General features: G+C 37.5%; 1 protein-coding gene across 2 annotated transcripts in view; it reads left to right on the top strand.

Annotated features, from left to right (window-relative positions):
• The window catches only part of CCSER1 (coiled-coil serine rich protein 1), a 649,058-nt gene that overhangs the window by 207,517 nt on the left and 414,073 nt on the right, over positions 1 to 27,468 (top strand). For both annotated transcript variants that reach the window (XM_086464487.1, XM_086464486.1), the window contains exon 5: positions 3,424 to 3,634. In XM_086464487.1, the coding sequence (XP_086320613.1) occupies positions 3,424 to 3,634 (211 nt within the window). The remainder of the gene's footprint in view (positions 1 to 3,423; positions 3,635 to 27,468) is intronic.

Here is a 27,468-nt window from a genome sequence, read left to right as displayed (position 1 = left end):
CTACCAGTCGAGGAACCAGCCCCTTCTCCAACTTCAGAGGCAGAAGTGTTTTATTAGTAAGAGAAAGCTTCTAATTTTAGTAAGAATTTTTTTTCTTTCTCTGCTAAATCTCTACTGCTGCTTCGAGATGAATTGCAGTGGATTACCATAATAGTACTGTAATAGACCACCTGGACGTTGTTAATAATGAACCTGATGAAATATCAGTTCTGGAATGAATTATAAATGAGCTTTTTCCTGCAACAAGTAGGACTTGTATCAGACATTGAAGAGTGTTTGTCACAGATCAGTTCTATTCTTTTCAGATAGTTTAGAGGTGCTATATGATCTGAATGCTCACTGTATACCGACTCTGAGTCATCATTTTCCAGTAGCAATTGAATTAGATTTTAAGCTCTTATGGCCGTGAGTGGTGATATGCTATTATGGTGCTTTTCATGCTTTGGTACAAGGTTCTGTATTTGAAAAGGCGGTAATTTTATGTGTTGAGCAGAGTGATGTCAACATGAAGCCCACTGATGTCACTGAAAGTATTTTCTTCATCTGAAATTAAGATTTGCTGTATTTCCAGTACATTTATAGGTTATACATAAACACTGTATCACTTCCAGGTAAAAGAGGATGATAGTTCTCCAAGAGTACTGCTTGTTTCTGCATCACTGGGGCAGCAGAGTATTGCTGTTGATACCACGTTCTCGTCCCTAATAATGTGCTCTAAAAGACACCTTTTGGGAGGCATTATGTCTTAAGTTGGTCTTTCCCAGTGTCAGCATGTTACCCATGTAAGATGCCTGTTCAGGAGCATGAGAAAGATGATACTTTGGTGGGACTCACGAAGTGAACATGCAGAATATTCTAAGGAATAATTCATCTCCCAGCTGGCAGGCATTTGGCAGGAAAAGAGAGGACCTTGTTGTTTCATCTTACTCGGTTTAAATAATGTGCTTTTCTGGCTACATAAATCTTACTCAAGTGTAGATTCCAACAGTTTGAATATGACTTATTTTATAAACGCTTAAAAATGGCCTATGTTATGAAACTTCACTTAAAAGTTGTTTTTTTCTTTGTATGATTTATACCTGAGGCTTCTTTAATAAAGGCTATGAATCAGCAGTGGCTTCAGTCCTTCAGTCAAAAGCACCTTTACCATCCACCTCAGGTTATTATTTTAAAGGACACAAAATATTCTACTCATAAAGTTGTTTCAATGTATTTAAAAAATAAACCAGACTAATTTAATTGTTTTATGAGAGTCTTGAAAGGCCTGGATTAGAAAATTTTAGTTCTATTGGGCAATCTTTGTAGCAGCACCGGTTGCGATAGGACAAGGAGTAGTGATTTTAAACTAATAGAGGGTAGATTCAGACTGGATATAAGGAAGAAGTTTTTTACAATGAGGGTAGTGAAACACTGGAAGAGGCTGCCCAGAGAGGTGATAGAAGCCCCATCCCTGGAAACATTCAAGGTCAGGTTGGACGGGGCTCTGAGCAACCTGATCTAGTTGAAGATGTCCCTACTCACTGCAGGGGGGTTGGGCTAGATGATGTTTAAAAGTCCTTTCCAGCCCAAACCGTTCTATGATCATGAGCATCTGTCCATATCCATGTTCTGTGGTGTATTTTTGATCTAACACATTGCTTCTACTGCACATTACGTAGCTTACAAAATATAAAAATGAGCCATCCATAAAAGATAATTTTAGTAGCCTCATTTCCAATTTGTTAGTATGGCATTGGGAATTGCTTGTCTTGAGAAATCACATTAATCCCTTTCTGTATGTGGTTCCTATGAAACCGAAGTTAATTAAGGAAAATTTCACATGGAAGAATATTCTTTGTCCTGCCAAAGTATGGCCATGCTTGAAATTCAGAATCAGTTTTGTGTTGCATGAAAATTCAAATGGAACAGAAAATTGGAACTATACATTAAATGAATAATAATTGTCATTTTCTTCACCACTTATACTGATGTCTTTAATTGTAGTGAGTTAATTTAGTATGAATATGAGTGTCATGCATTGCTGTTACAACACTTTTGTAGTTTAGTAGTAATTAATATACTACTATTGCATAGTGCAGCCACATCCTCAGATGGAGCCTCAGTCTCTATTCAGATTTGTCCTTTTTCCCTGCTGGTTGAAGAGAAAATAGAGGCAACATTAAAGTTGTGAATGCTTTCAGGCTAGAAAAATCCTTAGTGTTTTAATTACATTCTGTTCCACCAAAATGTGAAGTAATCTCTATTTAAGTTATTTTGCTACTATGAAACTTTTGTCTAATTGTGGCTGATTTTGGCTGACCTCTGCAGGTCTCTGTTCCAAGCCCTTGCTCAAAGGAGGTCCAGTTAGAGTGGGTTACTCAGGGGCCTGCCCCGTCGTGTTGTGAATGTCTTGAAGGGTGGGTGTCCCATAGCATCTCTGAGCCCCCGTTCCTTTGTTTGACCACCTTCTTGGTCTTAAGTAAGTAAATAAATAAAGTTCTTGTATCTGGTCACAATTTTCTGCATTCCAGCTTCTGTCCATTGCCTTTCATTCTAATGCTGTGCATCCCTAAGGATAGCCTGGCTCCATCATCTCTGCGCCCTCCCAGTGGGGGCATTGCTCTGGTCAGCAGTGAGATTCCCTTCGCCTTCTCTTTAGAAGACTGAGCAAAGCTGGCTGTCTTAGCCTCTCCTCATTTATTGAGCTCTTCAGCCCTCTCACCATCTTGTTGGTCTTCTCTGGACTTGCTCCAGCATGGCAAACTCATATAAATATCTTACTCTAGTATTAAGCGAAGATAGTACATATGCAGCAAAATAATGGCGTTCTGTTACCTCCAAAGTCCATTAAGATCTTTCCGAATCTTTCCATTATCTTTAATGGATTCTCAACCACAACTTAATGTTATTTTGTTTTGTGTTCTACTTAAATAGCTTAAATGGTAACTAAACTTCTGAGTGAGTACAGATTAATTAAATTTCAAATTCCATTTTATGGAATACCAGATTCATTTTATGTCACTGGGCCAGCCCAGAGAGGAGTATTTTCTTTGGTGGTTTTCTTTTCTTTTTTGAGTTCTAAGGCAAAGCATATAGAAGAACGTGATTGAGCTTTTGAAAGTGCGTGACAGATTCAGTTTTCCATGAAGCTGAACTGAAATAAAATAGACCTATAGCAGTTTTGCCCATAGGATATTTTGTTTTAAGAAAATGGCTTTCTGTTGAAGGGTATGGGATAGAGCGTGGTTTCAATTCCTGCATATTTTTATGCATATTTTTGTTGTGAACTCCGTATGGCTATATGTACGTTATAGAGGCCATTCATGCTAGCAAGCTCAAAAAGTGAATGTGTAATGTGTCTTTAAATGCAGAGGAAACGAAAGCCAAAAAATACGGAGTTCTTTTTCATATTTCAGTGTTGATCTTTCTGTTTTCTCTTATAAGGAACCTATCTCTGAAGCTGTCAAAAGAGCTTGACCAAGGAGAAGCCAGGTATCCTCGTGTTAGCCAGCTGGCTGGCAGCCCATCGGTGGAGTGGCCTTTTCCTGGTCTGGAAGAAGGCGGAGGCATTGAATCTTTGCCCTTCAGATTGATGCTGCAAGATTGCACAGCTGTAAAGACATTGCTTCTGAAAATGAAGAGGGTTCTTCAAGAGGTAATCACCCACTCATTTATTAAATTAATAGCTTTCACCATTAATGAGCTAAGCAGCAGAAAAGGGTCAGAAAAGTTTATGGACTTGATGTCTTTTAATATGTCTTGAATATATGGAATTGGTGTAGAAGTGTAAGTAGTAGTACCTCAACATGGTGAAGGTCAGAATGTTTATACTATAGCAGTGTTTGACTGATACTGCCATCTTGGTGTGCAGAGTATAAAGCTTCCCTTAAGCTTCTACGGAAAAGGGGGCAGGGGAGATGAACTGCTTTGGATCAAAATAAATTGTATTGTTTTCCTGTAGTATTTTAGAGCTTTTCATTTTTCTTACTACATTTGTTAATCAGTATGAAGTCGCATGAAATTTATTCAGAGGAGAGATACAAAGGAAAAAAACGTTCTCGTAAGTAGCAGTACTAAAATTAAAAGTTTCTGGCTTGAGTTGGTAAATGATGGCTGAAATCAGATTTCTTAGGCTATTCTAACAATTTCAAGAGTCCTGGCTTGTCCTGTCCTGCATATTCTCCTGCTTCACCCATGGACTGCTGGTGTTGCTTTGAAAATTTTCTTTTGCATCCAGTTCCCTTTAGAATTTTAGGGTTGGGATTTTTTTGACACTTTCCAGCTGTGGAGCTTTGACTCAGATACGTTTTTGACAAGCTTTCATCTTTGTGTTAGTGAACTGCAGCATGCATCGTCTTTGAGATCTACAAGAAATATAATTTTTTGTTTTGGTTTTATCTATATAGTTCATAGAATTACAGAATAATTTAGCTTCAGAGGGCTCACTGGAGCTACAGCCCCTCTATTCAAAGCAAGGCTAACTTAGAACAGGTTGCTCAGGTCCTTGTCCACTGAAGTTTTTGGTACCTTAATGTGGTTTCCACATCGTCTCTGGGCATCCATTGCAATATTTGACTATCTCATTGTAATTTTTTTTCTTAAGATATAATCAGAATTTTCCTTGTTGCGGCTTCATCGTATGATAAAGTGCTAGTCACTTAATTGAGACTTTTAAATATCGAAATAAGTCTTTGGCAAGTTTGTTGTGTTTTTTTTTGTTTTGTTTTGTTTTTTCCTGCTTGCTTCTTGATCATCTGTATCTAAACTCAACGAATTGTGCTGTCTGAGAAGGTTTGTAAAATTTTAGCCATGATAGTTACCCATTCGTCCTCCCAAATAGCATGTTTGTGCTGAATGGCGAGCCTCTTGCACTCCAGTTTCCTTCAGTTCACTGGAAGCTTTATGTATGCTATTTGACTTCTTAATGGACTTCTGTTTTGCTGAATCCAGAATTTAAATCGTTAATTCTCCATCAGTTCCTGCTTATATGATGTCAGAATATAGAGTAAATTTGAAGACTCTTGTCCACTGAGAAGGATTTGTAACCCTATTATATATGGAAATAAATGATAATAATAATAATATTACATGACATAGGAGCTGTGACATTCAGCTGGTAAGATTGGCAGCATGCCGTGTTGCTTCTGGTGTGAATAATTCTATGTTTTACTCGGAAAAGTTCTTTCTTACCATGATGGTAAGCGTAAGGATTTTATTTTTAACTTAACATGTTCCATTCAACTTGTGTAAGAATCTACTGTGATTTTTCTGTATGGAGGTATGTTGTTCCTTATAGTACTTCATCTTTAAAAACATTCACCAGGTGATTGTCACAAAAGGAACACAAGCTATTTCGTGCGACCCACTGGAATTTCGTATCCAGTTACTAATACCTCCTTCTGTAACTCATATTGATTTTATTTTTTCATCTTAATAATTTAGTCTTTTACTTGCTTGTTCCTTTGTACCATATAATTTCCATCTCCCCACCTGACTGTGACACACTGTGCTTCTGTCCTTTTGTTTTCTTTGTGTCTTGTTTTCCTTATGAAATCAAAATGGCCGTTTTCCAATTCTACAGTTGGACGTTATATGCAATGCATATGTATATATGTGCTGTAATTTACGTCCCAGTTTTTCAGCACCTTTGAGATAGAATATCCTAGTAGTACACATTGTTCTAGTACACAGCTAAACAAAACCCTTGCATAGCTAGAGTGAAATGACCAATCTGATGATTATCGATTTTTTGATTTTTTGCAACCTTGAATTGTTATTTGTATTTTGTTTTTTAAAGAGTGATTTGTATAATATCAGTCATAGAAAAGATATGGAAAATGCTATAAAATGGGCATGTACTTTTTAGTAGCCCCATCCGAGAAATAGCAGTTTGTTATGTAGTACAACATTCCAGTTCTACTCATATAAATACACATACTAATTTTTTTTTTAAAAAATTGCTTTTCAAGGTAATTGTTAAACTACAGTTTTCTTATCTCCGTAAAGAGTTAACAAACCCGTCCACTACACAGTAGGCATCATCCATGGTATAATTGCAGGAGAATGAAGGAGCAGTAACAACAAAATATTCACAGTCTTTAAAACACGTTAAAATATTAGGAATTAAACCAGAACTGGAATATGATTCAAAAGAACACGAGTAGCTAGTTTGAACAACTGAAGAGAAGATGACCTTGAAATATATTACAAATGGATATTGGAATGACACAACTTGATTATCTTCAGAAATAAAGACATTTATACATTTATGTCACTTTTAAATTATTAGTGAAAGATTCCAGGAAAATATAATTCCATCAAATTGAAATATTCTGTTGAAGAATCTGATAAGTCATCTGAGCATATTTGGCAGGCAGTTTCCATGGAGAAGGTACCTTGCTTCCATTGTAACTAGATGTAATTTCTTCATCCAAAAATCACTTCTGCCCCAACCAATATTATAAATCAAGCTCACAACAGTACAGAATTAAGACATAAAAGAAGAATTCTTTCCTTACCGTGTAATGCTCACGTGTTTTTAGATGTAGTCAAACATAGTCTCTGGCAGGCTTATATGGTATAGAAGTGAAATATTTTGTGCCTATAACAGTATAAAATAAGTATATTTATTTATAAAAATAATAATATGTCACGTTTTCATCCACTTTAAAAAATATACGAAGCTTAGAATCTACATGGGGAAAAATTACACATGAATTATCAGAAAAAAAGCTGCAGTATTTCTGTTTCATAGCTGATATTACCCATAGAAGAAGAAATTACAGTAGTGTACACCTCTTTATTGAAAAATAACATGTTAATTCAGTTAAAATATTAGCCCTGTTATTCAATATAATCCTTCTTCTTAAGCACTGAGCTGCTTCTAAGGAATAATTTAATTATGATCTGCCAAAATCTAATACTGGCTAGTACAGTATACAATTTTTTTTTTTGTTGCAGTTGCTTGTAATTGAAGGATCTAAATGGAAAAACTGCATACAATATATGCTGCACTGTGCTGCATCTTTATAAAGCTGTGAGTTTAGCTTGTTATTAGTCTTATCATGGAAACGGAAATTGAAGACATGGCAGTAACTTGCAAGATTGAGAATGTTATTAGGTAGTGTATTTAGTAAAAGACTGATGAATGATCGTTCAATTAAGAGAATTAATTACAATTTCAGTTTCAGTGAAAAAGCCTTGAAAATGTCTACTAATTCTTGATAGCTTTGACCATGCAAGTGTCATAAAGCAGATTGTCCCCTCATGTTTTGAGAACCTCATTGAACAAAGCTGAAGATAGTCTGGAGGATCCTGGCCCATGAGGAAACTCTGTGATCCACCAGAAATACGTCCAGAAAAAATGTCTGAATCTATTCAGCTTTTTCTCATGGATGTTCCATTTCTGAGAGACAAATCTGCAATAAATAGAGTAACTGAGATTTGTGGGCTGCAAAGTTTCATGAAAAAGCGTTACTAGAGATTAGCAACACAGGTAGCTTGATAAAAGCCATTTAATAAGTGGCTTTTATAAGCCATCATGTAAGACAATACAAACTGTCATGTAGCCTGTCTGTGATTTAAAATTAGTTCTTGGTCTCAGTTTTCACTCCATCTCACTGATGTTTATTGAACTGTTTTGTTTTGTTTTTTTTTTCCCTGAAAGTCTTACTTGGTGTTGAGAGGTTTTACAGTACTAACTCCTCTCAGAAAAAAAAAAAAAAAAAGAAGAAAAAAAGGTGAGGAAGTTTGGAGTTGGATGGATGAAACTGGTAGGCTTGCCATCTCCTAAGAAATGGATTCTTCACTTTCTGACTTCAGACAGGCCTGTCTGCTCTGAACTGGTTTTCAGCTCTGAATCTGTCATCTTTTCTCACCCATACACTGTGCTATACTTTCTATGTTTTATTACATTTCTGGCCACTAACTGATTCTGTATAGTCAGCTTCTAAAAATCAGACTGTAGTTTCTTCCTCACTTATTGCTATCAACAATTAATAGATAATGCCTCTTTCCCAAACAATATATGGGCTTTCCTGTACTCTTCCAGATTAGACTGAAATTATTTGCATCTATTAGCTTTTTTATGGTTTGAGTTATAGGTAACTGAAGCAATGTCGAAGTCTGGCTAATTGAGAGGATGTTTAAGGGCTTTGCTTTTGTTTAAATTGTTGCTAGAACATTTCAGGTAGAGACATATGAGGAAAACTCATACGGGTTTGTGTCTGGCAAGAGAGGGTCTTTATGCCAAAATAAACATAGTGAAAAAATACAGTTATTGTGGGAAGAGATCCATTTAGTCAGTGGTAATGGGGTTTTGTTCAAAATTTTAGGTATTGAGCTTGTTGATTAATTTTACTGAATGTCATAGTAAAAAGAAAATCTTGCCCGCGTTTAGGCTTATTTCTTGAAATCACTTTTTGCCTGCATTCTTTGTGAAATATGTAGGTTATCAACTACATAATTCTACTTTTAGATATTTTTATGGGGCTATCGGAAGTGACCTCACTGGTTGCTAATTTAGAAAATTAAGATACGTTGTCTGTGTGTTTGTGTAATTTGGAATATAAATTATTCAGTGCATGCCCATGCTTCTTTCACAGTTTTGCAAAATGCCATGCAGGCTGTGGAGCTTTAGAAATTGAAGCTAATTGCTATGATTAGCAATAGGGATAAGTCACTCTGGACATATATTGCAGGCTGTGTTTTACTAATTAATCATTTATTTTACTGAGGGAAATTGCAACTGTCTGTGGCTGTCATTAGAACTTAATGTGTCCAATACAGTGTTTTTAGATTGCAGTTGAAAAAATGAGAAATGTGGAAAATTGTGTAAAAATCACTATGAGACTGGCCATGACAGTTGCCTGAGACTTGGGGGACAGAGTGAGAGCACTCAGTCTGCAGTTAGCCTGTTGGATAGCACTGGCTACATTACTTCTCCCCATGCATCTTTCACCTCATCAGTAAAATAAGCATAATTATAGATTCTTCTATTATGCTGCGCTTGCAGTCTACTAATGGAAAGTACTAAGAGAAAGCTAAGTGTTGTTTGAGATGTTTCGTAGCCAATTGCTGCGGGATATGGAATTGGCCTTGAACTATGGTCTTTAAAAGACATTAAAGCATTTCCTGCAGTCCGCTATGAACTGTATTGTGTTTACTAATATTGTCTGTTAGCCACTTAAGAAGCAATTGCAAATTTAATACGCTGTAAAATACTGCAAGTTTCTTCCTTTAAGTAACTTTGTAATTAACCACTGTAGCATTACTGATTTATTCAACAAGTCTGCATTTAATGCAGTCCCTTTTATCAAGTAATTCATGCTGGAAATTGGTAATTCTTTCATTTCATGGTGTGTTGACACTGCATAGACCCATAAATTTAAATAACTAATAATAACTATGTACTAGATTTAGTAATAGGATTTAACTTTATCATATTAAATTGCTTTTTCACTCGGAAATATACATTGCCATACTCTTGCCCAGCTGTTTGCAAAGAGAGAGCAGAACACCCCATTGGCACACTTTGTGTGTATTTTCCAGTAGCATATTCAGGGTAACAGAGAATATTGGGGGCTGGTGGATATAACCAGATGTTCTCTTTGGCAGTGAAGATGTCTTATTCTAAGATTATCCGTTATAAGGTATTTAATAGGAACAAACAAACCCAGTGTGTTTTATTTAGTTAGACAAAAACTTTTTTTCCCTATATTTTTTAGGCAAGCTGCATAGGGAAAATGCAGTCTTCATTGTCATCGTGTGTGATGAACTTAGCATATATAATACTTTGAAATAAGTTGTAATTCTGCAATTCCAGTCTCAATCCTATTGCTCAGGTTTCGTAGCTGAATAAGCCTTAGTTCAGATAATAAAGGTGCTGGAGAACATCAGACTATTTTAGTATGTGCAATATAGATTTCGGTGTGTGCAACATTTAAAATCACTCAAAACTGTTTGCAGTTGTTTAATGGTACTTGGGAAAGCCATTTACCTGGTAGATCAAGGCATGTTCTCCACTGCTTGATTCAGAAGACCTTGTTTGGTGGAAGTTGAGCATTTTGGGGAATTTAAAGATGAAGAGCTAAGAAAACTGTTGTATATGTCTGTATCTTAGAATCATAGAATCATTTTTGTTGGAAAAGACCTTTAAGATCATCAAGCCTAACTATAAACTTAAGACTGCCAGGTCCAGCACTAAACCATGTCCTTAAGTGCCACATCTGCACATCTTTTAAATATCTCCAGGGGTGATGACTCTACCACTTCCCTGGGCAGCCTGTTCCAAGGCTTGACAACCCTTTCGGTGAAGAAAATTTTTCCTAATGTCCAATCTAAACCTCCCCTGACACAACTTGCGCCCATCTCCTCTTGTCCTCTCACTTGTTACTTGGGAGAAGAGACTGACCCCGCCCTCACTACAACCTCCTTTCAGGTAGCTGTAGAGAGCTGTAAGGTCTCCCCTCAGCCTTCTCCAGACTAAACAACCCCAGTTCCCTCAGCTGCTCCTCATAAGACTTGTGCTCTAGACCTTTCACCAGCTTCGTTGCCCTTCTTCTGCACTCGATCCCCTTGTCCAGACCATTGATCAAGAGATTAAACAGAACCGGCCCCAATATGGAGCCCTGGGGGACACCACTTGTGACTGGCTGCCAACTGGATTGAACTCCTTCACCACCACTTTTTGGGCCTGGCCAGCCAGCCAGTTTTTTACCCAGCAAAGAGTACGCACATCCAAGCCATGAGCAGCCACTTTCTCCAGGAGAGTGCTGTGGGAAACAGTGTCAAAGGCTTTACTAAAGTCCCGGTAAACAACATCCACAGCCTTTCCCTCATCCACTGAGCAGGTCATCTTGTCATAGAAGGAGATCAGGTTAGTCAAGCAGGACCTGCCTTTCATCAACCCATGCTGACTGGGCCTGACCTCCTGGTTGTACTGTACGTGTTGTATGGTGGCGCTCAAGATGATCTGCTCCATGACCTTCCCTGGCACTGAGGTCAGACTGACAGGCCTGTAGTTCCCCGGATCCTCCTTCTGGCCCTTCTTGGAGATCGGCATCGTGTTTGCTAACCTCCAGTCAACTGGGACCTTTCCATTTAGCCAGGACTGCTGATAAATGATTGAAAGTGGCTCGGTGAGCACTTCCACCAGCTCCTTCAGTACCCTTGGGTGGATCTCATCCAGCCCCATAGACATGTGTGGGTGTCTAAGTGGTGTAACAGTCACTAACCATTTCCCCTTGGATTACACGGGCTCTGTTCTACTCCCCATCCCTGCCTTCCAGCTCAGGGGGCCAGCTACCCTGAGAACAACTGGTCTTACAATTAAAGACTGAGGCAAAGAAGGTGTTAAGTACCTCCGCCTTTTCCTCATCCTCTGTCACTAGTTTCTCCACTCACCCAATAAAGGATGGAGGTTCTCCTTAGCCCTCCTTTTGTTGTTAATGTATTTATAGAAACATTTTTCGTTGTCTATTACAGCAATAGCCAGATTAAGTTCTAGCTGGGCTTTGACCCTTCTAATTTTCTCCCTGCGTATCCTCACGACACCCTTGTAGTCCTCCTGAGTTGCCTCCCCCTGGTCATAAATTCTTTTTTTTTTTTTTTTTTTTTTTTCCCCTGAGTTCCAGGCAAAGGTCTCTGTGCAGCCAGGCCGGTCTTCTACCCTGCTGGCTCATCTTTTGGCACATGGGGGCGGCAAGCTCGTGCACCTTTAAGATTTCCTTCTTGAAGAATGTCCAGGCTTCCTGGGCTCCTTTGCTTTTCAACTTCATACTTTACAACAGGTGCTCCTGACAGTGTGTTCATTTGCTGACGCTCTATGAGTACTTCATGAGTGTGAGGTTACAGGCTGGGACTGGGAAACACCTCTGGGGTCCTGTGGAGTCACACTAATCTCAGCTCAATTTTCTGAAATGATCTAACTCAGTTATCAGTTCATGTCACTGCCCACGCTCACAATGAAGCTCTTCTGCAGGCCACATTCAGAACATATTTGAGCCACACTTTGAGATTATCAGTCTCCAATGGACACAATACATTCTTATTACTGAAAAATGGAAAATTTCTTTCCTCTGTTTCTGTTCTGTTTGTTCTGCTGCTGACCTAGTGTCTTAATCTTTGTAGACTACATATGTCTGTGTGCTGCAGCCTTACTGAAACCGGATTCACCGTGAAACATGTTGTCCTCCCACATGTAGAGATTATATTGATATATGTGTCTACTCCATGTATTCAGAAGGCAAGTGCTTAGCTTCGTTCTACTTCTGCTGTGGTTGCCTGAATGAAACATTTTCATGCAACAGTGTGATGTGCTCGCTCCAGGTCAGCACAGATTTGCATGGTGTGCTGCCCCAGCCTCCTCAACAGCCAAGTCTTCACAGCACCTTGCAGAGAAGCATTAAAAATAGCAACCCCATTAATATGTAATCTCCCAACATCAGCAGTTCTGTGCAATTGGCTGTGATTAACTTGTGGCTGAATACTATAAAATTGTAACAGCTATAAAAATGAAACCATTTTCCTATTTAGAACTTCCATGGTTTTGATCAGTTGCTCCAGGTCAGTCAGCTAAATCCCACTTGGCATTCCTTGGCAATGGAGCCGATCACACGAATTACATTTTCTGATAAATCTACAAATATTGAAAAGTGCATTGCAAAGTAACGAGCAAGCAATGAAAGAAATCCAGAATGTCTGTAAAAGTCTATAGAAGGAATTGATTACACACAGTTGTTAGAGCTCATGAGTAATTTTGAGCTGAATGACACATTAATACACAGGGTAGATGGAATAGTTTCTGACAAGAAAACAAATAATACTGCCAGATCTAACAAATTTCTCAATGAGTTATCCAGTTCTTTTAACAAAAAATAATTGGAAATAGGAGTGGGATGAAAATGGCTGCACAATACCCAAGCTACACTATAATTGGATTTCCTGCGAATTTACTGGAGTTGTAGATACAAAAATACCAACTCGTAATGGTTTTGTAACTTACAAAGGAGCATTTAGCATGAGGCTTATTGCCTTTTTGGTGCCATTGCCTTCAAGTCCAGTAGGTTAAAACCAAAAAGAATTATCCTCATTTAAATAGTTTCTCCACTTCTGAAATTTCAGTCCTGTATTCCTGCTATATTAAGATATTTTTTTTTCTTGTGATAGGTTTCAGAGATTTCCTGACATGGACAAATGTCTGGTTATATACATAAAGTAGTATACTTTAAAACTCATGATATGCAGCTGTTGCTATAAATGGATTTACATGAAGAATATAAATGTAATAGATAAAAATGTAGATCTAGTATTCAGGTAGCAGAGTGCCAACTGTGCATGTAGTTACCCATTTCAGTATTTGTGTTTGTATATGACCATATAGATGACTTGGCAGAATTTAAATTTAATCTCTTAATTATCCTGTATCATTTAGCAGCCAGAATTTATGAAACAAGTGCTAGTGAGTTGCAGGAGAAATTCTTACAGTTCACAGCATGGACCTTGGCTTAGCTCTATGCTGCAGATTTATTTAAAGTTTTCTCTGTACAGTGCATGCCGTTACTTTGTAGCCTAGGTTATCAGAACAGTGCTGATCATTTTCGTAGTGGAAGAAAGAAAAGGTGAAAACTGTTGATATAGCATGCTCACATAAATTCATGATTTTGGCCAAAGTAATAGTGCTGATCTTGTGCAGCCTGGCTCCACTGTAATTCATGAAGTGATTTGTTTGAAGGGTGATGTGATGATCCTCAGCAACAGAAAAAAAAAAAAAATCCTTTTTTTTGAAAAAGGATTTAGAAATCACACATCAGGGACATCCTACACTTGTTTTTGTAACTGTCCAGAGACAGTTGGTAGGCATGTGTATATAAAGAAAGAAATATTGCATATGTCCGACAATCAGTATTTCTCTCCTTTATATACCTTAATATTATAAATACAGCAGTTCTCTGCCTTTGGTCAGAGCTGAGGATTGATGTGAAATAGCATAGGTCCATTTAATCCAGCTGGCACTTGGTGCCTTTTCAGAAAGCTGCTCTCTTCATCTTTCTTTCTCCTTAGGTTTTCCTGTTCACAGTGAGTTCCCCTTACAGAGACAGTAATCATCCACGTGATTAAAAGCTCAGGGATGAAAAATGCAAAGTTGGCTTATGCCTAGGATCTACATATATTTTTAATTTAATTTGAAAACTCTTCTCTATTTTCACTCCTGGATTCAATAAAAAGAATTGGGAAGTTGTCAGGTAAAAGCAGTATCCTCATTTACAAGCTTAAAAGAGAGGATTCTTCTTTTTATCAACAGTACTTATGTCAAATCTGTGTGAAGATAATCTAGATAGGAACAAAGATATGTTCAGAAATAACTGATGTTGCCTTAGTAGAAACTGGGAATGTCATAAAGCAGCTAAGCAAGGATACAGTTTGACAACTTACCACTTTTAAGCAGGATAGAGATAAATTCAATGAACAGCTAGCCAAGGATCACTTACATTCTAGGACTTTTATTTCTCTTATGTGGCTCTATTTTTCCTGTTCCTGTTGGGCAAATCATTGTTGATTTGATTGATTATTTTTTTTTTCCTTTTTTTTTAATGTGAAGAAAACAGCTGTTGGGTCACAGCTACAGGATGCCACTGTGGAAAGAGGACCAGGTTTCTGTTACTTGCAGCCTCATGCAAAATCTAATTTAAAAACTGTTCTTCATATTTGTTTTAAACTATGATATAAATTTAGATCAGTGATGAAATAAATGCTTGAATCTCCAGTGTATAGCCATGCCAGCCTTGCTCATCTGTGTAAGACCTTTGCTGCTTTTCTGGTTCTGGCAATAGCACAGAGGAAGCAAGCAGTGTTTGTGTCAGTCCTTCTGCTATGAGAAAGAGCATTTTTTTTTTTCTCTCCAGTCCGCAACCCCCTGTGGGGTTAGAAGACCTAGGAGTCCTTTTTTCCATCTACACTTTGTGATGCAGCTTTGGATCAAATGGTGTCTTACACTTCTACTCCTTGCCTGTCTCATGTTTAGTTTCTTATGAACAGTGCTACGAGCAATGATTGCTTTCAAAGTAAGACTAGCATGGTGCATGTAGAGAGAAACAGTTTAATATGTCTGGATGTTTTATAGATAAAAGATTTAACCAAAATAATCACTTAAGATCTGAGCAAATCAGGGTTATTAACTATTTGGTCCCACTCATGTGGGACTTTTCCTGGTTTGCCCCATCACAAGGAAGAACTTTGTATTCCTTTTGTGTAGGCTACTTTGACATTTTAAACAGACAGATTTTTTTTTGGAGTACTCAAACTGCACATTCAAGGTAAAGTTTAAGATAACCCAGGATAAAAATACTGTTAGTCATACTGACCTTTGTAAAATCAGTCAACTATCATAAGCATATGCTGACTAGTTTTCTTTCAAAGCTCATTGAGGCAGTGGAGAGCTCTGCGTTGGTGTTAGTGAGCTCTGGATAACTCCCTGAATAAGACGGTGACATCAAAATGAATTTGTATTCCTAGTTTCTCTTTGTATGTAGTTGTCATTATAATTAGCATTCTGGTCGTGCCAGACTGCCCTTTTTCATTGCGATTATGTGTGTAGGTCTGTGGGTAAAATGTGGCTATATAGCTGTATATTTATATATTTTTACAATAAATTAGTTAAGAAGATATATGTGGCTTTGTAATATGCACATGAGCATACAGTTCTTGCAGATACACCTAAAATAAGCCCACTGTCTCTTGCTGATTACACTGATGGTAGTATTGAATTTGCTTCTAAAAACTGAAACCATACTAAAATGCTGTAATATAATTCCAAATACAAAGTAGTTTTAAAATCTGTTTCTTAGCCTGTTGTTAGATACTAATCTTTCCTGTCCTATGTCATTCCACCTGTCATTGGACTGTTCTTTCACAACTGATTTTTCTAATGAATATGAACTTTCATATATTTCTTTTGACTTTTGTGATTAATTTCTTTCTTAATCGTGTCATTTTTTATTGAGATGCCGTTTTGTTTTGACAATGCAGGCTTCATAAGCGTATTTTGTCTGGCAGATTTGCAGGCTATATTTTACCATATACTGTAGTTTGCTCATACAGTGCAATATTTACTGTTGGTTTGTTTAAAATCAAAAATTCAATTACATAAATACATAAAGACTTAAACATCTTTCTGTTTATCTCATGGTTATGGCATGTTTTGGCAGCTTCTTGAACAATTTATTAGGGTGTTTTTTGGATCAAAATGTAATTGTTTACTATTTATATCTCAACTTTTCTGGAAATATAATTATGTAACATTATTTGGATAAATAACTTTCTCATATTCAAGTCACTTTAGGACTTGCATTACATGCCACTTAATTGACTAGAATTAGTAACAATTAGTATACAATAGTATACAACTATTAGAATTAGTACACAGTATTTTGTTATTGTTCAGTTTCCTTCCTCTGTATGTTTCCATCTGAATACTGTAGAGGATCTTAGAGAAGCATTTAAAGGTAGAAAAAATTGAGCTGTGTAAACACCAAGTTTCCATTGTATCCTTAAGCAAATTTGGGTGAACTTTGGTCCTATAGTGCTGTCAGTGTAACACTGTGTTCTCCACAGTGTTTAAACTGGTATTGTTTGTAAGTGATTTTCTGGACTGTGGACAAATAGCTGAAATGCAGTGTGGTCTGACAGATGCTACTGGAAAACAATTGAGACTTTGGTATTTTGATAAAGTGTCTTGTGGAATATGTTTGCATCAGAGCTGGAAGAAGGCGCCCTGAGCGTGTAGTATGGTGGCAGAATCACCACAGGTCTTCAAAGCCAGTGCTTTCTCGCATTGTTGGCATTTGTTCATACAGTAGGACCAGGACAATAACAGATATATAGTCATTCTTGAAGAGTATATTATTCTGATGCTGAATTTTATCTGTTAAAGTCTCATTTAGTTTTGTCCGTGCTGTGGTTACAAGTTAGAACTTCATTCGGTTTTCTATTGAATAAAGGTAGAAATGAACCTTTTTGACATGCTGGGAACTGAAAATATGTGTTCTTCTAGAGCTATTTCAATGTGTCAGAATAATCAAAATTTACATAGCCGTAAACTAATTGTTCATTCGTATCTTCTTTTTGGGAAATGCAATACCTGGCAGTGACAGCTTTATTCATGTGTGTCATTCAGGAAGGCATTCTGTGCAAGTTACATCAAAAAAGGAACCCCTTTATTGCATCCATCTTGGTTTTAATGTTAAATTGCAAATTCTTGCCATGGTCTGGAATATAGTTGCACAAAGGACAGGGCATGAAGCAAAGACGCAAAAATAGGAACTGGAGAAAAGCGGTGAAATATGAACTGAATGTGCGCAATAGAAATGCTTCGCTGGAAGGGTGGTTGCTTCAGCTAGTCTGGCACCCTGACAGGTCTGCTTCTGTATTTGGTATTTGCTGAAGCAAGTAATTTATCCTGACAGTAACTTTGCCAGCACTGCAAGAATCCTATTTCACTAAGATTAACACCTTCTCCCTTGCTTCTAAGAACAAATATGCTTTATTTCTTGTTTTTGGATCTCCTTGTCATCTGTCTTACTGGTCTTGCTGTGGTTTATGTGTGTATGCTTTAGCAAGTGTTTTTCTGTTTGTCATGAACTCCAGAAATAAGATCTAGCAGCAGAGCTTTTTTTTTTTCCCCCTCCGTTTGACAAGCCAATATTGCATCATGCGAGAGTTGAGCCTCTGGTCTGCTGCCCCAATTACTGCTAGTGCTAAAAGTTTTATTCCTTTCTCTTATCAAGAACTAGGTTTTTTTCCTCCTTGATACTGTCTCCTATTGTAAGCCTGTGGGCTCCAACCACAAGAGAAAGCAAGAAGACAAAGGCTTGGGGTAGCCATTATTCCAGTTATTTTGGAGCAATAATGTGAAATATTCATGTATTGTCTGCTGAAATTCTCAAATTATCCTGAAAGTACGCTTTGGCCCATGACGTTATTCAGGTTCTTCTTGTTCGTCACCACTACAGTAACAAGTTGCCTAATCTGTTTTTGAAGGAAATAAAATCTTGGAAGTAGTGAATCACGAAAAAAATTGACATGTTTACAATTATATAACTTTCAGGATTTATTCTGAAGTTGGTAGAGTGCTGGTAGTGAGACTGTGAGAATTAACTTAAAGCAGGATGTGTGGGGTGTTTTTCTTCCTATATTAGGTTTTAAGGCAGAACTTTATTTAGAGAGGTTTCTGACCAGCAGAACGCACTGGTAGCTTGTAATACTAGTAGTTAGAGGATATTGGGTACTACTGGATACCAGCAAAGAGGCTGCTTGTACCGAAACAGTGTTTAATTTCACACCATGATTGGCAAAGTACAGCTGAAATTAAAATAATGACATTAATGAAAACTGGGACAAATTTTTAAGTAAACTCAAGCACAATCTGTTGGTTGAGTATTTTTCTGAATTTTTTTTTAATGTGGACTCGTTCCAATAATTATTAAATTTCACGGAAAACAACAAATCTGAAATCTGCCGTTCTTCTCAGTTTCAAATATGAGCCTGCTTCTTGTCATGTTCTTACAGCATAAGTAATCAAATAATCACTTGCGCAGTTTTTGCCATGGATGCCTGAGTTCCAGTTTTCTACTTGAGTCCAGCACACAGCAGCTCAGTTGCAGCGTGATGTACAGGCCTTCGTGAAACAGGTGAAGTCAATCTGGCAGCTTGAATTTGCAAGTTGTAAAATAACCGGTGCATAGCAGATGAAGGCACTCCTCATGCACTGACCGTCTAGAAAGGCCCGTAGAGCCTGCCTGCATCAGCCATCCAAGCTGGACTGTGAATGAAATAATTGGGGTGCTAGATAGCAGGCCCTTCTACTGACAAAACCTCCTGCTTCTGTTCTGGTGTGTAAAGCAAAGGCATGCCTTGACTGTTCTGGTGACAGTGACGTTTTTCTACATAGACTCTGTCTATCTAGAAAATAAATGTTTTTGAAGCAACTTAGATTTCAGTATCATTAAATAGTGGAACTACACCAGTGATTGTGTACTTCTACTGCAGTACATTAAAAAAAAATGGCTGTATGAATTTACAGTTAAATTTGTTTAGCTGCTCTCCTGCTAAACCTTTGAAGACCCAGATTAAATTTTAAGAGCTACAGATCTCAACAGCTTGACAGAGTTTTCACATATGAGGCCTCTGTGGGCACCAAGTAGCTTCTGTGTCTCTGTGCAGCACAGATGTATTCTGAGCGGTTCTACATTTATAGCTCCATTCTTTCACATACTAATAGGGGATAGTGCAGTCGTCAGTTTTATTTTGAAAGTCTGCCTCTTGTGATTTTTTTGTCTTTGACTAGACCATAGAAAGATCCTTGGCTGTGAAAATTAAAAAGCTTTGTTGTTGCTGTTGTCATGTGACTGATTATAGAACAGAAGTGGTACAGTACAAGTTAGCTCAGGCTAATTCTATTTACAAAATAAATCCTTACCTATAACTAGAACAAATATTGTCATTCTTTAATGGAATCTTAAGACTTTCTCAAGCCAAATCAATTCCAGAAGTTAGTTGTTCATGATGGCTGTGTGGCTCTCGCCTATGCTTCCATTGCATTGCAGACAGGACTTTGGACAAAAGGCTGGTTAAGCCTACTTTCGGAGATACGGATGATGCTGTTCTTGATCTGCATTTGTCATCTGTGCTTTAAAGATTCCTTTTTTTTTTTCTTCAAGAGTCCTCCTAGATGTTGTGAATGTTTGTGAATATTTTGTGAACATTGCATGATACCAATGTTTTCCTTTTATTTTACTCCACCCAGGGGTGTATTAATTCATAGTAAATTTCTGCTACTGTGCATCACTGGCTGCTTGCTCTGCATATGCATACCACTTTTTGTAATATCCGTATAGATAAAAGGTCAGTTCAAGTCTTTCCATTAACCATAATAGGTGTCAGCTGACTCCAGAAGATTCTTTTCATCTCCTTTTAAGTAAATTTTATAGGATTTAATCTAGAACGATAATCCTTTGTTAAGGTTTTTTAGCTATCCTCTAAAAATTAATAGATTACTCTACAGTTACTGCAGAATTTTTCAGAATTTGAAAGACCTATTAAAAACTTAGCATTTTCTGTGGAACCCTGTACATTGGCGTTGTTGTGTTTTCACCTTCACTGTTAAAGGACAGAAACAGATCAACCACTAAGGTCATACAGCTCTGTGTTTAGGGCACGTACATGCCTGTACACCTAACAGTAATGCACCCTGTAAAATCTTTACAGTTTTTAGGTTTTACGAGCCATATTGACAAAATGTTCACATAGTTTTGTATACAAATGGTAATGTTGATTGCTTTCAAAGGCAAAACTGAAGTGATTTTGAAGTGCACGCAGATATATAAAATGACTTTTGGAAGTAGAAAGAAGGTTGTCTTAAGTTCTAGTGAAAGCAAGAAAAAAACCTGGTGTATGTATTCTGAATTAGTATATAGTTTCAAATGAAACTATACCTTTAGGTCCAATCTTCAGGAATTTTTGTACTACCTGAAAAATTTGTTTATTTGTCCTTGTGTACTGTTAGGTTTTTTTAGTAGGGTGGCTTAATCAGATGCTGATTATAAGAAGCAATAGACCTGGAAAGAAAAGGCGAACACAGCTGCGGAAAGAAGAAAGAAAAATTTATAGCATGCAGAGAACGAAAGCTTCTCAGATTGCCTGAGATTACCTCTGAGCTGATTTCTTGGTGGGAATAGATTTTTTTTTTTTTTTTTTTTTTAAATGAAATATGTTTGTGTGGGAGATGAACAAGTTGTGTAAAACTTCCAAGAGACATTTTTAAGTAGACAGTTTTACATGCTTAGCAGCTGTTAAACTATGTCCACTGTTAAATGCCTTCAGGGAGCAAAAGCAGTTGTTTTAGAAACAACATACGGAATGGTGAGGGCTTGGTGATTTATTCTGCTGAGCTGCTGCTTCTTTCTGTTTCAAAAATTCTAGCAAATGTTTCCTGTAGTCTTAGTTTTTCACTCTGAAAAAGATTATAGAAACCCAGGAGATTTTCATCTGGTGCTTTCTCTTTCTCTCATATAAAATAGATTTTTCTCTATACCAAGACTACAGCAGACGGATTGGGATAGCACCAGTCTTTCAGCACATGTGAACACAAGGAGCAGCTGGTAACTGCTCTTCTTAGAGGAAGCCCAAGGAAGAAATGATGTTTTATTTCCTGCCTTGCTCTTCTTTTTTTTTTTTTTTTTTGGAGGGGGAAAGGGAAGATCAGGAAAGAGAAGGAAACTAGTACAGTTCTTCACAGAGGGAATCTCATTTCCTGCCTTGTGCCTGTTCTGCTGCATTGACTGCAAGTCGGGAAAGCTAAACCTCTGCCTTCTCTTGATGTATAGCTTCAACACCTCTATGGCAGGAAGGGAGAATCCACTGGGCAGTCACCAAGGGAGTCATTAGACCAGAGTAGTTTCTGAGTAGGACAAGTAAGGTTAGAGGAGGAAGTAATTTGTTCTTCTATGTGGCTGGGAGCACACCAGCAAATTCTGACCTCCTTCTGCGGTTTCCATGTACTAAAAAGCCTTTCTTTATTTTCAAATTAGGCAACATTTACTAGTGTTTTGCAAACACAGAACAAGAAAGACAGCTTTTATGAATTTACCTTTGAACGTGTGATATAAATATGCATGTGTGTTTTACAGTGCCTCTGTGAATGATCTCGTAGTTGTCACATGCAGGTTTACCTTTAAATATTGAAGAATACATAAACTAGAACAGACAACTAACTAGGCGATTCTTTCTACAAGGAGGGCTAGCATTTATGAGCCACATATGACCTACTTGTATATTCAAATGACAAGCCTTTTCAAATCGTGAACTTGTTTCCTGCCTGATGTTCACACAGACATTTTCTGGTACTTAGAAGTGTATTTGCAGATTGCAGAGCCAAGCAAGTTTCACAGCATGACAGACCAAACTCTAAACACTGTTACTGAACATAGGGGAAAGATGAAATTATCCTTTTTAAAATTTCTGTCAGTCATTATACATAATGGCAAGCTTCAACTTTAAAATGGAACTTAAAGGAATAAAAATAACTGGGAATAAAATTAAAACAGAATATAGTGAATCTAACCTCTTTCTGCGGAATACTACTTTTTAAAAGTTACAAGCAAAAACCCAGAGGTGGCAAAATATATCACTTTCAGTCTGGGGAAAGATTGATAGCCTTAAAATGTATCTTATCATGCCAAAAATAATCTTTATGCTAATGGACATTCCTTATAATATTGCCTATAGGTAATTAGAAATTATGAAAAAGGACAGGAGACCTTGAGTTCACATTAATAAAGTAGTACAGTGAGGGAGGATAGAGAATAGCTAATGTGTACTGCTGTCTGGCAGACAATATGAAAGATTATTGAAAGGATATTTAATTTTGATACTAAATCAAAATTGTGATAGGAAATGGAAGACAAACTTTTTTTCCTTCCTAAAAAAAGCACAAAATTAGATCTTCTTCAGCTGTTTTTAATGATAAGTTCAAGAATAGTAAAGGCTCTTCTTGTGGCTGCTTCCCTCACTGAGAAGAGTCTCCCAAAGATGTAGGAACGTTTGGGTTTGGTTTTGAATATGATAGATGATACTCTCCATTTATCAGAGAGAATGAAGAGGAAAATACTCAAGTGCATGTGAGGGGAAAGAGAATGTTATAGGCATTGGATAGGAGTGGTAAGGTGTGGGAAACAGAAAATGAAATATATCCATCAGCATCAGACTATAAGGAAAGGAACCATCCTTCCTGGAGCAGTTTGCTAATATGTACATGGGAAGGAAATGAGATTACGAGAACTGGGAGATTTTTTTGAGGCCTATTAATGTATAATAGGAACAGTGGAACCATTTGTTTGTATTCAGACATAATACACTGAATTCTAAGAAACATGTTAGGGATAGTAGTGTGTGTCCTGAAGCTTTCTCACGTGATTTCTGTAAGTGAAAAGTAACATGTTATAGGATTGAGTGGCAGTGACATTTTGAGTTCATCCATCTGTGAGAAATGCTGTGCCAGTGCTGCTTTCAGTCTGTAGTCTTGCTGAAACTGTGATGGATTTGGGTGGAATTACTCTTGTTTGCTGTAACCAGGTATATTTAAACAAAACACCATGGTGGTTCAGCCACCTTCAATTTCTTCCGGAAATCCAGAGCTTCCACTGGCTTCTGGAGCGTATTGTGGACCCTGCAGGTATGTTTGTAAGGATTGAAGGGGGAGTGTGAGTGAGATGAGATATTATGCTCTATTTTCATAACTCCATACACAGCAAGAAGTAAAAAAATGAACAGATGAAGACAAAAGCATGATGAATAATGTAATATAAGCCTCAGTAGGGATTATTGGTTTGGATTAGCTATTCTTACAGTTTCTCTTGAAGGTAAGTAGTGTCATAGTTTCCCATGTTGTTTCAGTTTTGATGAGAGCTTCCTAGGTGCACCTTCTGATGTGGCAAAACCTCACTCCAAGTTCAGGGGGTTTTTAGGGGAAGAACCCTGTCTTCCTACAAAGGTTCTTTTAGACTTCTGCCTTATAAACTGCACTCTTTGAAGTTATGGATTTCATAACTAGCAAGGCATAAAGTAAATATTTTTAAATATTGAAAGGGCTTGGCTCAGTTCCTTTACTGTAGGTGATGTGTGCCATTTAATATGCCTTATGGTAATCTCATCTAGCTTCTAGCTCCGTCTCTTGAAGAGCATGGGTCTCCTCTAGGTCCTATGTCATATCTGCTATGCATATGACTTAAATACCTTAGGATATCTCAGAGATACTTATATTTAGGGAAATGACCTGCTCCCAGAATCTCAAATCAGAAACCAAACAGGTCAAGGCGACTGCAACCTACCATGTTCGCATTTTTGTAGTACTGAGGAAAGCAACAGAATAAAAAGCTGGAGTAAAGTTTGCTGTGATAGGGCTGCTCACACGGAGGTATGTATTCTATTTTCCATGTACAAAACCAGAAAGAGATAATTGTTTTCCCGTATGCTACTTTCATTGTTGTAGCCTTTCTTTTTAAGGATAAGATATTAAACAAGCATTAAAAAAAAATAAAAAACGATGGCAAAACTACAAGAAAAAAAAATAATCTAGTTTATGTGGAAGTCTCCTTGCTTTTTAGAGAAAATTCTACATTTTTCAGCATTGTTAAGCATGCAGTAAAATAATGCAGTTACAAGACTTAATGGCAGTATCAAGCCCACACAGCTTGGCTCTATCTTTCAGAAGAAACTTTTCATGTGAGGCAAGAATGACACAAAAATAGTACATCTAACAGCACTATCAGTGCTTTTCTGCTAGGTTTAATCTCTGAAGTTGTGGGCTGTTGCTTTTGAAGCTCAAATTTCAGCTAGAGTGTATATTAGATTTAGTGAGCTGTTTGATTTCATTACAAGGCATAGGTCTGCTGCGTTTCTCTGACTGCACAGTCCACCTGCCTTTGCAGAGAGCACTCCTGCGGGAATCAGAGTGTTTGTACGATGATGAAAAATTAAACCTTCCATTTGATGCTCCTTTTATTAAGGCTCTGCAAGAGGATGTTGAAATACCTTCCATGTAACAGGCAGCTGGAGTAAAGTATTATCCATCAGTGTGGGCATAGTGATTTATGTGAATACATATTTATCATTGTATCTGGTGAAAAGCTCCAGTGAAGCTCGGAGCGTTCCTCGTGGTTGCCAGAGGAGTGTTGTTATTACGTTTCCAGTTAGACTTTGATGCTTTTTTTTTGCCTAACACTTGTTTTCATCAGCTTCTCTGTACGCCAAGTGAAGGAGCACTGCTCTTAGACAGTTAATCCTCCTTTCTATGTAGGAGACGTAACCTCCTCAGAGCAGCTCTCTACACACCAAAAAATATAAACCCGTCTAAAAGAACTGTCAACACTGAACTGGGAAGGAGCAGACATAGCATATATCTGCAGTGCAGTGGCTACAGCTTGTGTAGATGCAATGGAGCTTGTTTTAAACTTGAAGTTGCTCGTAATGTAGCTGCCACACCGTTAAGCACAACGTGAGCTTATAAAACTGCCGGAGACTTTGAATAGGCTGTAAGGCAGCCTTAGCGCTGATGTGAAATTCAGGCTGCTCCAGCCTCCTTGCTGACAGTGCCCGGATTAGCTCGTTGAATGCTGGGGGCAGAGGTGTCCTGCTGAGCAACAGTGATTTCAGTGCAGCATTTCCCTATGACTTCAATGCTGTATTGGTTTAAGGAGCTTCCTTTTTCTTTTGAAAGAAATATGAAAGCAAATTATACAAACTCCTTGGAGTTGTTTCAATTCAGTTATTTTTATCCATGTTGAGTGGTGTTACTCACAATGCAGCAGGTGCTCCCCACCTCACGTTGAGCCATGTTTGCAGAACTCTGGCAATGTATGTTGCTGATTCCTCCTGTCCAAGACTTTCAATTTTTTTTTTTTTTTTTTGCAAAACACATTAAGCCTGCTAGATTTTAAGTTGGACAGACTGCTGTTAACAATTTCCTATGTATTGGTACTAAGATCTTTTTAGTGTTCTTGTTCATAAACTCTTTAGCCTGTGAAGCTATTAATTCTATAATGAGTAAATTGCCTCATCGTTTCTTTCTGAGGCAACAGTGTTGTCCCAGCTGTGTGATCTTTTCAGGATATTCTCAAAGCAAGAAAAAAAAACACATTAGCAACAAGGTCAAAAACCCTCCAGGATTTCCCACTAGCAATTACATTCATCATATGCAGCTCTGGTGGCCTCTTGGCCTCACTAATTGCCTGTAGTGCAAAGTAATTTTATGTCTAAAATAGCTTATATGCCTCTAACTTGGGTGAAGGCCAGAAATGAGGCCAAAAGTTATAACTGATAAATCACAACAAAATCCAAGCTAGTGAAGAAGGAAATTTGCTCGTCCCGTCCTCTGCCTGTCACATCTGAAACTCCTGTCTGTCTGCCTTTCTTTTCTTGAGATGAGTTAGTCTTTTTACACCAACAGCTGGCATTCTGCAGAGGCATGTGGTTTCTCAGCTGCTGTCGGTGAGCTGGGATGGATTTGTATTTCTGAGTGCTGGTACCATCCAGAGCGAGCCAGGGGCAACCTTCTGTCTTTCAGGTATGACAGCTTCGCAAATAAGCATCAGACCGTGACATGAAACATGCTAATATGTTATTCGTAAGAGTCCGAAGACTGGTACGTCTTCTGACAAAGTTCTCTGTTTCAGAATGCTCTGCTTCCCCCAACAGTGAGGAAAACTAGATTTGTGCCATACAAATAGGCTATTAGGCAGTGTGAAATCCACATCATACCTTCTGTATATACATATGTGCACACGCACATACCCACATGTGTTCTGTCATTCACTTCTATTCCTTAGTGAGCATGGGAATCATCACCTTTTTTGGCAATGATTTTTCACGGTGTTTAAAAGCATTAAAAGAAATTTAAGTGTCCTGGTTTTCATTGTATTTTATTTAAAAATAAACAAGCATGGACAAACAACAAACAATCTTCCTTTCTATTTTCCTCTCCTTTCCCTTCTCTTTCCCATTGCCTGGTGGCTACTTGGGAAGAATTAACAGTCTGAGGAGTAACTCTTCCTGGAGTGATGCAGATTATGGGTCTTCCCTTAATTCAGGTCAATCCCTAAAGTGGTTTTATTGTGGGTTTTTTCATTTTTTTTTTTCCTCTTCATATAAACTAGGTCTATCTCACAGCTCATACTATCCGTGTAGGCAAGATGGATATCCTGAACAGTTTATTTTTTAATATTTCAGGATATCAGCTTCTGGAAGATAATACAGTGTTTTCTCATAAATCAAGTCAAATTGGAAGCATTCAGCAATGAAGTTTCCCTGTGTATGTGTAGAGAAAAGCTTTTTTTTTTTTTTTAATCCTCCATCTGGATGTTATGGGTATAAATTACTATATATTAGAAGATGCTGTGGTTCTGTGATGATACCTTTTGATACCATGTGATCTTCTTGATCCTGAAAAATAAGTATAATTTTCATTCATTTTTAGTGTTATGCTAGGATATCACATCTTCTTTACTATACAGGGCTTGTCTGCTGAAATGAAGAGTATGTTTTATGTTCAGCTTGCCAGAGTGCCCTTTGCTATCATTCAGTGTGACATAATAATAGCTTGGATATCTTTTGCTTTGCTTACACCATTTGCAGTATAGGAAAATTAAGAAATCACAGGTTTAGTGTTGCTTGTCAAGAAGTCCAGAAATTGTCTGTTATTTTATACCTTCACTTTTCATCTCTCAGGGTCCTCATGTATTCAGTTCAGTTTGCTAAAGGAGCAAAAACGTTTTACATTTTGAGTGAAAATGTGGCATAAAATAGCATTTAGAAAAATGCCAACAAAGCTTTTTAAATAGAAAAGGTCTAAAATAATGTTTCAGATTTTCATGCTAAAGAAGCTTTCAGTGCGAGTTGTATTCTTAATTATAATTTAGGATTCTCCAGCAATTTAGAAGT

Source organism: Leptosomus discolor, chromosome 4, assembly GCF_034619465.1.
Source record: "Leptosomus discolor isolate bLepDis1 chromosome 4, bLepDis1.hap2, whole genome shotgun sequence".
In the NCBI taxonomy this organism is placed as follows: domain Eukaryota; kingdom Metazoa; phylum Chordata; class Aves; order Leptosomiformes; family Leptosomidae; genus Leptosomus; species Leptosomus discolor.
The sequence above is the reverse complement of the archived record's forward strand: the minus strand, read 5'-3'. Positions and strand labels throughout refer to the sequence as shown.